The sequence below is a fragment of the Chamaea fasciata genome, unplaced genomic scaffold, assembly GCF_029207755.1.
Source record: "Chamaea fasciata isolate MVZ Bird 193981 ecotype frontalis unplaced genomic scaffold, bChaFas1.0.hap1 SCAF_10, whole genome shotgun sequence".
Taxonomy (NCBI): domain Eukaryota; kingdom Metazoa; phylum Chordata; class Aves; order Passeriformes; family Sylviidae; genus Chamaea; species Chamaea fasciata.
Window position 1 is genome coordinate 11,257,095 of NW_027094095.1, and position 17,804 is coordinate 11,274,898.

At 38.6% G+C, this 17,804-nt stretch overlaps 1 protein-coding gene across 4 annotated transcripts in view; it reads left to right on the forward strand.

Moving 5' to 3' along the window:
* Window positions 1-17,804, forward strand: part of NR5A2 (nuclear receptor subfamily 5 group A member 2) — an 85,147-nt gene that overhangs the window by 31,763 nt on the left and 35,580 nt on the right. For all 4 annotated transcript variants that reach the window (XM_066192288.1, XM_066192290.1, XM_066192291.1 and 1 more), the window contains one exon: window positions 17,637-17,756. In XM_066192288.1, coding sequence (XP_066048385.1) covers window positions 17,637-17,756 — 120 coding nt within the window. The remainder of the gene's footprint in view (window positions 1-17,636; window positions 17,757-17,804) is intronic.

Consider the following 17,804-nt stretch of genomic DNA (forward strand, 5'->3'; position numbering starts at 1 on the left):
AATTAGCAGGAGTGTGTCTGGCCCGCTAGTGAGCAGAGCTAGTGAGGGAGGAGAGGAAACCCTTGGCCACCGCATAGCACGGCTGTGTACACCAGAGTTACTTAGTGTGCTCTGAATCTCATCTTTTGATCTCGGGCGATATTTTTCTCTGTTATGTCACAGAGGTCACCTGGCTCATGTGTGACAAACTGCCTGCATAAGTCACAGTGCCAGTGGCAGAGATTTGTAACCATGTCCCTGGTCCATTGCCTTTGAATTATTTCACAGGCCCTCTGCTTTACATTTACACTCTGTCGGAAGATGAACAGGGGAAGGGAGTAAAATCAAGGGCAGGGTCTCATCCTGAAGGACAAGGGGAAACAGGTGGAAGGTTAATGGCCCTGGAGCGTATCCACAAGCCTCTCAGGCTTGATATATGGGCCTCAGGCCTAAAACGGGCATTGGCTTTCAAAGATATATTATTTCATTTGAGGAGAGACATTCTGGAGTTCCTGCATTTGTCTGCTGATAGATGATCCTCTGTCCACAATTGGTTATGGCGTGTGAGTTTTCCTTGGGCCTGCTCCCGTACATAAAAATTTTGCTGAGCTCTCCAACCTTTCGCATGCCTGTGAGAATGGGACGTGTGCGGGCCTTTTGGCAGGCGGCTGGATTTTTGTTGCTGCTATTTTGGTAGTTCCTTTTGAAGCGCCAGGCAAGTGGGGGATGAAAGGCACTTCTGTTCATTCATACACGGCCGGGCAGGGGCAGCCTCGCGGGGACGAACATGGGGCAGAAGAAGATGTCAGGGACCCATTATGCACTCGTGTGTCTGCAGCCCATGCAGAAGTCACTCCTGCTGACCCCATATTTTATACTGGCACATGCCTGCAGAAAAATGAAAATGGGGAAGTAATTTGCGTAAGTTTTATGAGCTGTCTTGGTTTATTGCATTACAGTTCTGTTAGGGTTTTTGCACGTGCTTCAGCTTATGGGAAAAAAAAAAAACTAAATAGAAACTTCATATCTTGAAATTTTTGTGTCCTTCTCCTTCACCTCATGAAAATGAGATGCTGCTGCTCGTGTCTCAGCAAAGCACCAGAGGCCCCAGAGCTGGTTCTGCTCAGTGTGACAGGACAGTGCTGTGGGCAGGGCAAGGCGCTGGCAGGACCTGGCCCTGCCCCATCTCTTGTGGCCAGCTCAGAGGGGCACCTTGGCATGCACAAAGGAATCTGGCAGCAAAGGCCTTGGTTCAGAGAGGGAGCAAGTCCCAGATTCAATGCCACGATGGCATTCCCATGGCTTCTTCTGTCATTGCATGACTATCAAAAATTGTGGGAAAATCTGTTTAAAAACAAAGTGTTTAACAAAAACCCCCAAAACCTTAATATATATTTTTGTTTAATGTAGCCCACATAACAGCTTGTTAAATTCTCTTGATTTTTACCTGATTGTAGTTACTGTTACAGGATTGTGTACCTAAGATGATTGTAGTTACTGTTATAGGATTGTGTATCTTAAATGATTGTAGTTACTGTTACAGGATTGTGTATCCAGGACATATTACTCCGTGACAGCATGACTTTAAGGAAAGTGCGATGTGTATTTTTGCTACATAAAATATATTCATTTGTATTTGTTTTAATAACAAATAATTGTTCAGTTTCAGTGGATAGATTTTGCTCGGAAGAATTTTCATTAATTATACTTTAATATCTCCTAGGTCTACCTTTTTTATTTCTCCTAAAAAGCAAAGTAAATGCAGGATAAATGACATAAGTTTCAATGATATTTTTTTGCTTTGTTTTTGCAACAGTAAAACTTATACTTAGATAAATTGTAAAAGCATTATATTGGCACCATGTTGTTTGAGTAATTGGGTTCTTCTTTTGCCGTCACTGAACTCAGTTGCTAAACTCTCAGCGCTCCAGTGTGAGCAAGATCAGGCTCATTCTGCATTTCCTGTAGTTCCTGTAGAAAATGTGCTGGTGCAGTGCAATTATTCTTTCTTCCTTTAGTGTTCTACAGAGTTTAAGTTAGACAAGTGAGCTGGAAACTTGAGAGATATTTAGTGTCTCCTGCAGCCGTAGGAAGGAAATCTGAGGACTTGTTAAAAGGCAAGATTTAGAAGCAGAAATTCTACAGAGAGAACAGAACAGAGTGTTAGCAGGCAGGAGGATCTGCTTTTCCACTTGTTGCTTTGATAACGGATAAAAGGCTGTCATGAACTGCAGGCTACCAGCTGGGAGCAGATAGAGTAATCCCAGCAGAGGGTTAGCCCCAAACTACACAGGCATTCTTTTAAATCTTCAGGACCATAGGAAAGTTGTTTTTCCCCTACCATTGTCATCATTATTCATGATGATGTTTTCCACCCTAGTTTTAAATGTTGGTCTAGTAAATCTACCTTTCAATACTTTTCTGTTTGAAATATAAGCAAATACCACGTAGTCAGAGATATTTCAGCTATTTCATTCAAGTGCCTGAAGATTCCCAAAATAAATTCCAGAGAACTGGATCTGGATCTGCTGTAAGAAATCTCTGTCATTTGATTGTAAAGGAAAATTGTGCCCAACGTGCAGATAATCATAGGAACAATTTGTAACCTATGTCTTCCTCATAATCAACACTTGTGATAAATGAAATCCAGAGGCTGTGTTACTTGTAAGAGAATAGCCACAGAATGTCATTTGTTAGGAAGGGAGCCCAAGTGACCCCTGCCCAGTACAAACACAGGCGAACACGGTGACAGGCAGAGCCTGGCAGACCCATGCATGCATAGCCGTGGTGATGTGCATTGTGCCACCAAGGTCATGTTACCAACATGCTTAGACACATGCATGGCTGGGCCAGGAGCATTTGTGAGCATGTTACACGTGCTTGACAAGATGGGGTGTTTCAACCTGCATTATTGAGGAGAAAAAACAAAAATATTTAAGCCCTGGCTGTCATTCTGTACTGTTCATTTTAATGATATATGTGGGGGTGTAGCTTACTTTGTATTCTTATGTGTAATTACCCATATAAAAAACCACCACTCATTAGTGTTCTGTTCCACTGACTTAATTATACTCCTTAATTAAATCTTGACTAACTGGGGGTCACTGCAGTGTCAGTGGGATTTGTCACTGTTTGTCAGCAGGTGTCTGGTCACATCTATTTCTGGTTTCCCTGTTGCTGTATGCTGTTTGAGAGCGTGGTCTTTTCTAAATGCAAAGGACAATTCTGTTACCTTGTTGTGGTTTGTGCCTTAAAGAAGCGTAAGTGAATCCGCTCTGTAATACAAGCGTTCTCCCAGTCTTTACGTACAGGAGGTGGGGAATGTAGCAAGTATAAACCTTTTCAAAACATAATTCATTACCTCACTGGTGCTCATTTTCAAAGGCTTGTTCTTCCTGCAATCAAAAGACACGGTCTTATTAATTTATCAGATAATCTTGTGTTCAACAGGCATAAAAATACATTGCAAATATCAATTCAGAGACACTACTCCTTTTCCCTATCTCCTAAATATGAAATGAATTTGAAACATGACCAGCAAGAATGAGCTAAATCAATATTACATGCATAACAAATACTACATGGCATGTGCTGCTATTGCTGTACTGCTCAGAGTCAGAAGACCGAGGCTCCCGATTCACTGTTCCCTGAATAATTCAGTGGGAGTTCTGCATGTGCAATAAGGGCATAATAGTGCCATTTCTGTCTGTTTCAAATTTACATGTTTTGGGTTTGTTATTTTAGAAAGTTACTTAGGGGAAATATAATTCCCATGTTTACACATATAATAGGCACCTAATGTTCATCTGAATAATTGATTAGTCAAGTCAGGCTTTCATAATTAGTTATTGGCTTTCCAGTATAAGCCCACAAAACACTTGTCAATCTACAGACATTTTTAATTTATTAACATATATGTTATCAAAAGAGCTGCAGTAGTTACCTAGAAAGCATTATTTATTCTGTTGAGGCTGAGGAAGCATTTAGATTCTAGACATGTATTTTGAATCTATTGTAACTTTCCCAGAAGATTATTTCTTTGTTCTGAAAGTTCTCAGAAATGTTCTCTGCCTATAAGCTCTTGCTTACAGTGGAAATTTGAGTGATTTTTTTTTAGTCCATTCCTGTGTTACAAAGAAGTTAGTGACATGTCTCACTGACTAGAAAATAATGTGTATGACTTATTTGCACTCAGATACATAACAAGCATCTAAATAGATGCCACTAGCAGATATCCCTAATGCAGCCACAGATTCTGTGACCAGACAGATGCATCTGTTGGTAGCACGTGTGACAGTGATATTGCAATTATGAGTTGTGAAGCTGTATGGTAAATTGCAGAATTGTAAGATAAATTGTATTTCTCATGAACTTCATGACCTTGTTTGAACTCTACCACTATTCCAGTTTTGCTTTCTCATATTTCTGACCAGTTTTCAAGTGGTTGTTTTTAAAGGGAAAACATATCCACCTTACTCCAGAAGTACATTGTGAGCCCACTGGTATGAAATTCATAAACCAGTACATTTGATTGTGAAATCCAGGATGAAAATTGTTCTTTTCTTACTAGATGTACGTTAAAACAATTGCGCTAGAAATTCTGTGGTTTGTTGTATTGGGAAACAAACTTTATGTTTCCATTGGGAGGCAGCATTTACTTCTAGCACTTGTTGAGTGTGAGGCACTGCATTTTTTTTTAAGTGTTATTATTATTTCTGGAAAAGGTGATTTAGTTCAGTGTATGCTGTAATTTTACTTACCCTTGACCTTGCTCAGGAGAATCACCCTCATTTTAGTGTAAATATATAAGTACCAGCTTCCCATCAATGAGGTCAGGACAAGAACTCTCCTGAATGCAAGTCCTTCTGAGACCTGTACTGTTGGATATGTATTAGGTTCCTTGTTTTGTAAGTGGAAAGATACAAATATAATATCGGGATTTTAAACCCCTTCTAGATCTAAAGCACTTCTATTATAGAATAGCTTTTTAGTTGGTTTGGAAAGGACATGACGTGAAAACCACAGTTTAGTGGCAGGAAAAAGTATGCCCATTTTGGTGGTGAGATTTATTTAACTGTGGTTCACCACCATGAATTGTGCGGTCTCACAGAATTCAGACAAGTTCTTGAGCAATACTGCAGCATCTTGTGTACCACACATGTTCTGCATACTCTGAGTTTCGATTGGAAGGCAGGAAAAGTACTAGAATCACTCTCTTGAAGTTTGGTAACATATCTCCAATTGAAGAAATGCAAATATGTTTCTAAGGGTGTCATTATAAAGTCCCTCGTCCCCAATATATCCTGTACTAATATAACCTTCTGTTATCTATTTTTACATCCATTCCAAAATTTTCAAAAATTAAAGCTTTTTAGGCTGGAAAGACCACAATATCTCTGTGGGGTTCAGAACCAAGTTTGCAACTGCTGTTACAGTTTTCTATATGACATTTGTACAGTGTTAACATTTCAGTCAGTATTATACCAATCTAAGAATTTTCTACTAGGATATCTTCAAGCCCAGTAGTTTCTACCTGAAAAGTGGTTATAATTTACGCTGGTGTGCTAATTAAGGATTTGAGCTGTGCGAGCATTGAAATGTTCACATTCTCACTATTAATGGGCAGAGTTCTCACTGGTTTCCCTATCTGTTACCCTGAGTTCAGAAACATTTCCCAGTGGTATTGCATTGCTTGGTTCTTCCATTTAGACTTTGAAAGAGCATTGTTTTCAGTAAATGTTTTACAACTGGAAATAGATGTGTCTGCTAAAGAGATTCATATTTGCATCATTAGACAGGTGATCTGATCACAAGGCGGAAGAGAGCTCATATACATAAACAATGAATTAAAATCCTGAATAGGATTGCTAGGGCTGTTTTTCTAGGTTACAGCTAAATGAGGGCCATTATGTGGGCTTTCGCATAAACTCACAGAGCTCTTATCTGTATAAACCTGATAGATCTGCCATTATTCTCAGTGACTAACAGAAGTTACGTAATTTAGTTTCATTAAAAATGCATTAATCCTTTTTTAGTAACCTTTTCCTAATTCATTGATTCAATTATACAACGAACAATAAAAATGTTCAGCATAATAAAAATACAGTATTAAAAGTGTGTTATATACATAAATGTTTCATTGCAATGAAATTATTCAGAGTTTAAAAATATTAACAATATTAATATCATGCTCTGAGACAAAAAAAAAAAAGTGTACTTTTTTTCAGCATCTCTGAAATTATATATGAAAAGAATGAGTCTTTAAAATGAGATGCCCAAAATGGTTACTTATATTATTCCACGTGGTCGCTTCATGTACAGACTTCTTGTAGAGTTGGTGACATTTACCAGCACAGGTTGACTGAGGCACAGCAGAGCATTATAGGATGTATGCACACATTGCTTGTAAATTCTGTGAACCAAGCTCCTCCGATCAGATCAATTCTCCCCAAAGTCACTGGCCTCTGGCCTAAGTGAAAGCGGACTGACTCCCAGGGCTGCACCTTGAGTTAATGCAAGTATTGGGAACATTTTGCTTGGTGAAGGAACACTCAGTGCATGCAGCACTCTGAGCAACTTCCACAGCAGTGGCAGCTCCTGCCATCGCACTTAAACCAGCTAAATAATTCAGACCACCAGGACTCCAGTCCAGCTCTCAGTCTGGCAGTTCAGCCAAGCCTTTAAGTGATTTTGACACAGCTAGTACTTCTTATCATTTTGTATTTGGTTTAATTTATTAATTTCTGTGCGAGGAGAGCACACTCTCTCTCAGTGGCTGTATTAAACTGTTCCCTCACACGCCGATAGCCCGGCACAGCTGAGCAGGTGCCTGTGTGAGACAGTCGATGCTGTCGGCTGCTGTGAAAACCTGGCGTGATTTCTGCAAGCATTCCAAGACTAGAGGAGCAGAAAGCACTTCATATTTTCATTAGTCATCCCTTTACAGATTTACTTTTAATTCTTTCAGCAAAGCAGATTATTAAAAGCAATGACCTGAGGTCTTCATTCAGATCTCAGACTTGCCAATCGTGTGTAATGTGCGCCGCAGGGCAGAGGTCACACTGACGAGTCTGTTAATGTAGTCACTCTGGGATAAGATCAATCTCCATACTTCACCATATTGATCTAATAGCTCATTGGCACTTCCCTCTTTGAATTGATTAGCTCATGTGTGAAAAGAGATTGATGGGTTTGTGACCCTGAGGAGTCTGTCAGGGGCACACCCATGGCAGGGGAAGTGCATGTTTTCGCTGCTTCATTTGGGTGGCTCATTATCTGGGTGCCTCATGGGGAATAAGGGTCATAACGTTGTTTTATGAATTATTTACAACAAAATATCACATCTTTCCTTCATTTGGTGCTCTAGCTGTACTGAATCCAGTCTAAGCAGAACTGAAAAAAATACACATAAATGGCCAAATGTACCAAATATTTGTGTAAAGGGAACCATGACATATAAGTGACCTTAAAAAGCAATTTTACTAATATAAGGTAATCATAATAGATATGAGGGTAGGAATAGACTTCATGGGTCACCTAGTCCATTCCCCTTATGCACTGACAGAATATTGATGATATCTAGAAATTAATTACATTTTAATTGCATACTCTGGATAAGCACTTACAGTGAATCTAGTTCAGGCATTTCAGAGAACTTCATATGTACATTGTACTGTAGAAAGAGGTAATTTGAATGCAACACGTGAGCTACAAACTAAACTATGCACATTCTTCATTTGCTAAAAGTAACTGAAAAACCCCCCACATTCAACTCCATTTATCAAATAGTCATGTATTTGCAAAATGCATGTATTTGATACAGTATACTGGATTTTGGTGCAGTGTGTACTCATGCAAGAGGAAATATAAAAGGAGCTGTCTCAAGAAGCTGAATTTAGAAGTTGGCTTATCTTAGGGTGTACTTTAAAAATGTGTGCATTATCAAAGGCTTTACAGATACAAAGCAATAAAAGTATGGACCGGCTCCTTGTAGCCTGATGCTGAACCCAGACATTTTTGTATTTCTGTATTTCTGTCTGCATATGAATTGTAGAATCAATCTTGAAGACATTCATAATGTAAGAATTTCTTGTGCACCATCCAAGCTCAGAATACTGTATAATGGTACAACTATTGGTGTTTCACTGGATGTCAGGTTTATAGGATGTCAAGTTATATGATTATGCCACAGTATAAAATTTGAGCAAAATATTCTTGTGGTGTTGTTAAGGTGATGGTTATATTTATGTAAGGAGACAGTGAGTTTCACCAGCAATATCTTGTTGTATTATTTAACTGGACATTTTGGGTTTGTTTTGCAGGCTGGCAGTTTAGATTGAAAGACTGATAATTTTATTTACAGAGAAGAGTCCATGTATGCTCCATGCAGTCAGGCAACCCTTTCCTGCTATTTGATTTATGGTAACATAAACAGATACCGCCTAAAGACAGTAATAGTCAGTCCCTTCCCTAAAGACCTTATGCTCTAAAAGAAACACACCCTCAGGCAGATTAGCCAAAGAGAGAATTCAGTCCATTACCTGTCAGTGACACTACGCTGAATATTTGCATAATCTTGCATTCATTTATACTTTTAAATCATTCACGCAATTCTATGTACCAGGAAAATTGTCCTGACATAGATTTAAGTAGCCATATTTTTAAAAGTTCTGATACAACTCAGACAAACTTATTAGAGGCAGAGTCGTTGTGCACTCTACTATGGTAATACTGGGATTAACCTGGGACTAAATAACAAAACTTATGTTTGGGTGTTAGAGTAATCTTTAAGTCATGTCATACCCTCAGTAATAAAACTCATATTAAACCTAATTACAAACCAAAGTAACTGGTTCTTGGACCTAGATTAATAGTAGAATGCCAGATACTTGCCCATAAGCAGTGCAAAAAATGATTTTTTAAAAAGAAAATGTTGCCATTTTATTGCAAGCTGTTGCCCATTGACCAAGCCTCTCCCAGCCTGACTGAAACTTAGCTCCTGCAGTTGTGGTGTGTGGTCCACTCATGAGTGAACAGGAAGTAATTAGAGCACCCTGATTTTGTTGTTCATCATCCCTACTGTCATTCAGAAACAAGCTAAGAAAAACCCAATAAATTAGATGTACACACTCTCTCCATTTTTCCTAAACACACAGCTAATCTTCTATTGCATGCAGACATGTAGGAACCCAATTTAGAGACTCGCAGGTTGGGTACCTGTGCCCAGCTGTGACAGCAGAGAGAGTCAGAGGCTGATTTGTGTCACAGTCTACTGTCATTTTTGTCTATAAGGTTCCTACTCATTCTATGTTCTGGACTGCAAAAATTCCTCTCATCGACATACTAAACAACCCAAATAAAGCCAGTATCTTCAAAGATATTTTTTAAAATTAGTATTAATCCTAATTGCAGAGCTAATGAGAATATGGGACCTGAGCAGAGTTGTGACCATCTTATTTTAATGGTACTTCAGAGATTTCCAAATTAGACTACAGGAAACAGGAAGTAGGAATAAATTAAACAAAGCCAAATGAAAGGATGAATGGGAAAACCCATTTTAATACACACTTGCCTGTTCCTTAAACATTCATTCAATCAGGACTTCCTGTGATTTTTAATAGCATGGTTCTGTCTGCTCCTTCACACTTGGCTGTGTTGGGAAAGGAGGTAATTTTTTTGAAGACAATGTTCCTAGTTTAAAGGATTTAGTTAGGTGATAGTAGCTGCATGCTGAGAGCCTCCTGCAATACTTTTAAGATAAAAAGAGAAGTAGTAAGTGTTTTGGATCATTCCTGTGTACCTTGTTGGATCATGCATCACTACACCTCCACAACCTTCTTGCATGACTTCAGCTTCCTTTGGTGGTTTTTTTAAGCAATTTTTTCTATCAAGTCAGATGGATACTGATTTAATACATGACAACACCCATTCATAAGGCTGATTTTTCTTTCATTTTCTCCGTTAGCATTGGGTCTTCTTTCTCATTTAATCTCTGCCCCAGTGACTTACTGTTACTGCTGCAGCCCTCGGGATGTAAGACAACATTTCTGTATTTTTTCTTCATCAGTATACCATCTCCTTTCACATCTTGACTGAAGATACTGTTTCTCATGATTTCTTACTGCTTTTGCTGTGGCTTTTTCTGGCTGTTCTACTACAAATCAGAGGAAAACACAGTAGAATACATTTGTATGGCAAGTGCAGTGTTCCACAGTAACACCAGCCTCTCTTGCCAAAGTGTATTACAGGTGACTCTGTGTGCAGCCCTCAGTCTGGAAACTCTACATCCTTACATATCCCTGATTCAAGTATGGGCAGAAGGAAACACTTGCCTTACCATAATTGGATGTCTGTCAAAAGTTTTAAGAGGACTATGAAAAGTAAAATATAAACCAATGTATTTTAATTCCTGAAAAACATTGCAGTGCCAGGCAATCAAAAGATAAACAACATTTAAAATAAAAAAAACTACTGATATGCTGATAACTACAAATGGTATGAAACATTTAATGTATTGGATTCTTTGTGTGGTTTGTCAGTGTCCAACCCTGACTGTCGCTAATACTCACCTGGAGAACTGCTCTTCTCTCATTTACAGTGCTCTAACATTAAAGTAACTTCTTTTTAGTCATGACTTCAGAAGATTATTTGCATACTCCCATTGGTGTAATCGTGAATACAGTCCCACGCTGTGTACACTTGTTAAAAGGGAGTAAGATTATTCTTCAGTTATGACTCGCCTTTTTCCCATACTCCACACCCACTTAACAGCTGTACTGGAAATAAACACTAACCCTGTTAAACAGAACAGTAACCACAGAGTGTAATTTAAATAAGAGCTGATTTAACTCGTGTTAAAAACTCATTACTTTAAAAACTCTTGTTTTAAACTCATTAGCAAAAAAAGGTGTTCTGGGGCATGCACCACTTGAAAGAATGGGACCCTAAGTGTGTGTGGAAATTACTCTGCTTGCCTGTTACCTATTATAGTTTGCTTTCTGAAATTAGCACTTTTGTCACAAGTTAAAAATATTTTCCATATGATGCCTACTTGAGTTTTAATAGAGTATTTATTTTGTCAAAAAAAACTTTATTTCATACTAGAACTTCATCTTTAATATTAAAAATCTACCCCATATGTTGTATTGATCTCTGTTGAGATTTGATGTTGCTGGTATCTAAGAAATTTTACGAATGAGAGCTAATGTTGGAGTTTACCTGTAGACTCTTAGATTAAGTTTCAGCTGGAGCAATACAGTAACTGTAAGAAAAATTAAATAATAATTTCTCCAATTAATCGCCAAACAGGAACGGTGCATTGTATAGAAATTAGATATAGAAAATGATATAGACATTAGAAATCCTTTCAGATAGTGCTAAAATACATGTCACTTGGAGAAGACCACGGAGACTTTAGTCACAAGCTGCCCTACAATAGAGTGAAACTGCTGATTGAATGTATTAAGAATAAACTCACAAGCAGTACCATGAAGTTTACTGGACTCAGTCGTGTCTTGTGATTGCCTGAGGGACGTCGTAGTGCAGCCTAAAAAGCAGATCAGACCCACAAGACTCACAATTAATCAGTTGGGACTAATTCAGATTTTATTGCAAGTCAAAAGACTGGTATTCACACAAGTCAAGAGTTAAGAATATGGTCCAACACAAGTTTGCAGTTAGTTTGTTGGCATCAGAAAAAACAGGTGTATTTCCAGAGAAATTCAAGGGATCGACACAGCTCTAGTACCAAAATTGCTACATAAACTACATAGCTTTATCTAATTCTTTTAAAATTCTAGACCCAACTATGCATAAGCTTAGGCTGTACTAACATCTGTATCTGAAATACTCACAGGAGTAGGATATTGAAGGTAAATTCTATGGGTCCAGTGCTAAAGAAGGTACCTCCTTCATTCTGTAAAATAGATGGCAAGAATAATTAATTTTCCCTTTTCCTTATCTTTGTATTCACTTTGAGAAGCAAGAAACACTGCATTGTAAGCAAAATTTTCAGTTGGGACTAAAAAGAAATACTTCTCTTATTTTCAGTTAAATAAAATAAAAAACACAAACCCACAACCACCCGAAAAAGAACCTAAGAAAAACACATTTATAATTCATCAGAAATAATGCTGACTGTGAAATACCAAGTCATTTTCATGCAGTTTGCACAGAGATAAATGTGAGGAAAAAGAAAAGAAATAGGAGTGCTATGTGTCGCATTTGATGCCCTACATAATAGATTTATATACACAGAAAGTTTATCGTAACAGCCCTTTCATCTGATGCTTGCAGAAATGAGATTGGTCATTTAGCTTCTCCTTAATAGATGGGAATACTTTCTAAATGGAGTCCAAAGATCCATAAGAGAGATCTTATTCTTTAGTAGAATCACCATCTGCTGCCTGCCCCTACTCCTTCAGCAATCTGAGGCCCCCAGACTCAGGCACCTTGTGTTCTGTTCCTGCAAGAAAACAGGAGGAGTGTGAGCTGATGCTCAAGGCTGCTTTGTTAAATTATTTTGACTCTCTGAAAGATCAGCACTGAAACTGGGAAATGGCTGGGCAGTGCTGCTTTGATGCCAGTGATCTTTCCCAGTGCTCTCTCACGGTGCTGTCCAGGGGCATGTGAGTGGAGAAGCTGTGGCAAAGCCATCACTCTCCCTGCCTGCATTTCCTAAGCAGGAAACACGGCACTCCTTTCAGAGCATGGGCACCACACATGCACCCCTCCACAGTTTGGAAGGGTAAAAAAGTGTGGGACTCTTCAAATGTTGCTTTGTGCTATAAATTCCTTGTCTATGTCCTTTAAAAAAATTCCAAAGTAGTTTGATATTCCAAATAATAATGGTTCCATAAGCAGGGAGTTAATGAAGCATTTTTGTCCTTCTCCATTCCTCTTTCTCAGTTCCCTGATGCTGAATAAAGGATGAGCACTTTAATCTTTCTTTCAGAACAGTATTCAGCAGTTACTTTCCTCTGAGTAGACACTGATTCACACAAAGCATATAGGAACTTAATAACTTGGATGGAAAAACCTCCTGTTGAAATATTCTGGTTCTGACTGGTGGATTCAGAAGTTACTAAAGGAAGAGTTACACATACACACAGGGGCATATTCCAAGTAACACTGCACGTATGTAACAGCTTCTGTAGAGGCTGTAAAGGAGCAGGGAAAGGCACACACTGAAGTATTTCTGTATTTCTTTTCATTTTTAAATCAAGACAAATATAAAACGCTACCAAACTTGGATAGATTTATACTCCCTTCACACTAGAGCTAGATGGAAACAGGATAGTCATTTAACCAAACACAGACTTGTAAAGATCGCTCCCTGCCTTCACCTAAAAATTTTTATAACACACGGGTTTCTAGTAAAGAGCTGGAACAATCAAAGTTAATATTAAATCATTTCTTCTTGAACTTTGTAGCATTTTATTACTGAGGTTATAGGTAGTAATCACATTTTATTAGGGCATTCACTGATTCTGAAAGTTATGTGCATTCACTTCTAAAACTGCGTTGGCTGTTACGTGCTGCGTTTTGACAGCAACCTTGCACAGGAGGTTTCCCACTGTTAGCAGCAACCCATCTGGAGAGGCCAAATCCTTCCCTACTTATATAATGATTTGGAAACCATGCATGCATTCAGGAGTAAAAAATAGTCTCTGGAGTGCACTTGTCTTATAAAACTTTGATTTGGGGTGATTTGCACCACTATAGCATAAGAAAATGGAGTAACAACTCAAACGATATGTCTGCAATGACTTGTGAGTGATCTCCTAACTGCGTCTGAAAGAAAGTTCAACCATTCCTTGAACCTATGTGCTTCAGGCTGAACAGTTCAGACAGATGTTTAATCACTTCATATTCACTAGGAAATGGCTATTCAATGGCCGTAGAATTTAAAAGTGGCACTATGAGATGAATGCTTCATTTTATTTCATATTTGCATTCCCTCTTAGAAGCATAAGTAAAAATAATTCAGCTGAATCCAGCACAGTTTTTATCACATAAATTTCAATTATTGTGGTTTTTTAAAATCATTAGATACCCTTTAAAATTTTTAGTAGCAGAAAAGCCCAAAGCTACAGTGGCAAGTTGATGTAAATGAACAGAGATGAAAAAGGATTCTCCAGCTTCTGAGAAAAGGAGGTATAAACTGGGTAAAAGGTGAGCGCATTATTTAACTGAATCTGCAGCAATAATTATAAGGAAAATATTTAACTTAGAGAAACACAAAAAACCCATGACCCTGAAATTTTTAACAGGTAATTCATCAAATGTCAGGCTGAAAAAACCTCTTCAGAAGAAAAATTGCAATAAATCTGCAGTTGTTGGTTACAGTACGAAATATTGTGAAACACTTTCCTAAAAGAAAGACACAGTGTGGTTTTGATAAGACTGAGCTGAATTTCAGCAAAGCATACACATTATTCTTCATTTTACTGTTTGGCAATTTCATTGTTGTTCTTCAGAAAAAACAAAAGTTTATAATGATTAACGTTCTCTGCTGTGGGAAGCGTACACTCTAAAACAATACTACTCTTGTGTCACACTAGCCTTCCTCATCTATAACATCAGCACAAATAGTTTTTCAGATGAAAAAGTAAGTAACCAGCATTTCTGAGATAAGTCCTCAGATGAGTAACCAGCATTTCTGAGATAAGTCCTCCCTTTAACTTTAATTGATAAGGTGTGATTGTGTATTTCAGTGTCAATAGAGGCCTCACCGAGACTTGCAAACTTCCACTGAATCCCATATCAAAAGCTCAGGGTCCAGCTGAGGGCTGAGGGGAGGCCAGGGTTTAGCAGGCAGATGTGACATTCCCATTCCTATCTTTTTCTTCTGCCAAAAGATATTCTGTCACCACAGTGCTCAGGGTTAGACCTTTCCTCTCCAAGTTGAGAATCTATTTCGTCCACTCCTGGAAATACTCTATTTGTGGCTTGTCTTATATTGGCAAGATAAATTATGCAAACTAATGGATGCATCTAAATGTATACTCACGCATGCCTGTTTTCCAATCCTTTTTAGTGGAAAACTCAGGAAAAAAATTCTTCAAAGTCATAATTGCAGCTGGCAGTGTAGGAACTCAGACATGCCACCAGAGAATTCTGTGTTCAAACCTGTACTCAGACACTTGACAGAATCAAGTTCACTGTGCAGATGAACAATACCACACCTGTACTGTTGTCAGTCACCATCCTCTGCTTTTCTAACAAATAGTACTTGCTCCTTTTCTGCCCCAGCAGCATCACTTGCAGTCACACAAACCCTTAAAGTCTACATCTCGTCCTCCTCACCTTCAAGGTTTTACCCAATATTCATCTCCCCTTTGTCTTCTCCCACCACCTTCTCTCTTCCTGTAAAGCAGCCTCCTAAGCACTCCCTTTGCTTCCCTTGTCACTTAAGAGCAGTTTTACATGTGTGATGTTTTTACTCATTTCATATCTAACATTATTCCTCTTTCATGCCACCCTGCCTGCTGGAAATGATCTCCCACTTCTTTTGAGTCACAGACTTTTCATTACCTTCTTCCACAACTTCCTTTAAAAGCCATTTCTTCAGCAACAATTTCTAGTTATGGTGTCCCCAATGGTGTGTCTTCATCTGAATGCCACTGGCCAGAGAGGGCCTCAATTTAACCGTCTGGGCACAGTATTCACTCACACTTTTGCTTGAGGCTCGACAGCTGTCAAATGGGCATCTCATTTGACAACTTGCTTAGGTAAGACCCAGGTTCCATTATCCTCATGCCAGTGTTCTGTTATGGCAGGAGCAGCTGCAGATTTGGGAAATGTTCTTGCAGCAGGCAGGTGTTGGCCACATGATGCTTAACTTTTATTTATAAGCATTCCTAGTAGTTAGGACAACACGAGCTCTTTTCTTGTTGATGTTAAAACATTGGTAATACTCTTAAAAGTCTCCACAAACTGAAAAAAAAACCCTCAAAATTTATCCAGCAGTAAAAACTTGTGAGCTTGTTTTAATTTGTTGCATACCACAATTGAAAATGTTGTTGATTATGTCTAGTCCCAGACTGGACTTGAGTATCTTGATGACAGAATCTTACCTTTTCTCCTGCTTAGACAGGGGAGCAGCCTTCTCCAGCTTTGGAGTCAGACGACTGAAGTCCACAAGAGGATTTTCCTGTGGAGAACCTTCCTCTTCAAATGAAACTTGAGTCTTTTTGCCTTCAGGATCAGTTTCAGGCACATTCAGTTTAAGGCACATAATTGTTTTGGTCAAAGGCTGATTTTCTCATTTTGACAGATAATATGCTTCTGCAACTCATTTATCGACTTGCCATGGAAACACAAAGGTGTTTGTGTTCTGGCTGCACTTACACACATCATAAACTTTACCAGCTCCTTCTGACATAAAAAGTGGTGCATTACTGGTTTTGTTCAACGTGATCTAAATGCTCTTCCTCATCTACATGTCTTTCAGAGTAGGCTGGAACTGGTCATTTGGCCTACCTTTTAGTAATACACAATTCTCATTAAAGCCATTTTTCTTTCTTCCTAGTGCAAACTGGGACGCATCTGCTGCCCCATCTTTCTTAAAACGTCAAAAGCAGCTGGATCTAATAGTCTCCTGCAGGCAACATGGTGTTTGGGATGTGTGTAGAGCTGGTTATGCTATCCATTTTATTGGCTTTCACTGGTTAAATTACAGCGAATAAAGAGGAGTGCAACTAGCAGATGTTCGCTGTGCTAGTTTTGTGAGTCTTGTAAAACAGCAGGAACAGACTATGTACAAAACAATTTTTTGTGATTTTGCCATCTCACACTGTTCTCACAGCACTGGCTAGGTAATGATAGGATAAAGCTTGGGAGGTAAGCTTTGATTGTGGACTAGCTGCTGTTGGGATCTTCAGAAAGCCAGACCTGTAAAGTGTGGGTTTTTTTCAAAAGCCTTTGGCTGAGACAGCTGGCTTACACTGGAACTATACAGATATTTATAGTACAGTCTTTTATAGTACAGCTTGACCTCTTATTCAGGAATTAGGTGTTACGACATGGATGCTGAAGGTTTAAACTCTCTCAAAAATTGTTTGCTTCAGATGTAAGTTGTGATAGCTTTGCGTGAAATGGTAATTTGGATTACATTATCATGTTAACATGATGTCTTTGATTTTTGTGATTTTTCAACCCCTTTTTGTTCAGAGGAGAAAATGATCAAAGAATAGTTTCACGTAAAAAGCAAGAGTAACAGAATCTGTACATTTCAAATATCCTTTTCAAATAATCAATTTAAACCCGGCGCAAGTGTATCAATGCGGTGATTTACTGTCCTCTCTTGAGCCAACAAATATAGTTCACATCACCATTATTTCCTGCTCTTCTTGTTTTGGGTAAAAATAAAATCCCATTGCCATAAATATACAATTATTACTACTTTGCATAACAATGCCATAGTTCTGCTTTCCTAGAATCTAATCAGGAGTAAATATTCTATACATTTTACAGATAAAGGCTACAGCAGTGTTCTGTTTATTCAACTGCAAACAGCAATTTTGGGCATGAATAATTCTGGACATCATCTCTGTTGTCCTGATGTCAGCCAGCTGTGTGAAGGAGGACTGCTTCCCTAGTGTGATGTCAGACTTACTCCCAGAGTGATGTCACCAATGTCTGTGTTTCCTTTACAGGTTGATGACCAAATGAAGTTGCTTCAGAACTGCTGGAGTGAACTCTTAATTCTAGATCACATTTACCGGCAAGTGGTACATGGGAAAGAAGGCTCCATCCTCCTGGTTACTGGGCAACAAGTGAGTATGTGGTCTGAGAGAAATAGTCATGTCTTGTTTTTATAATAA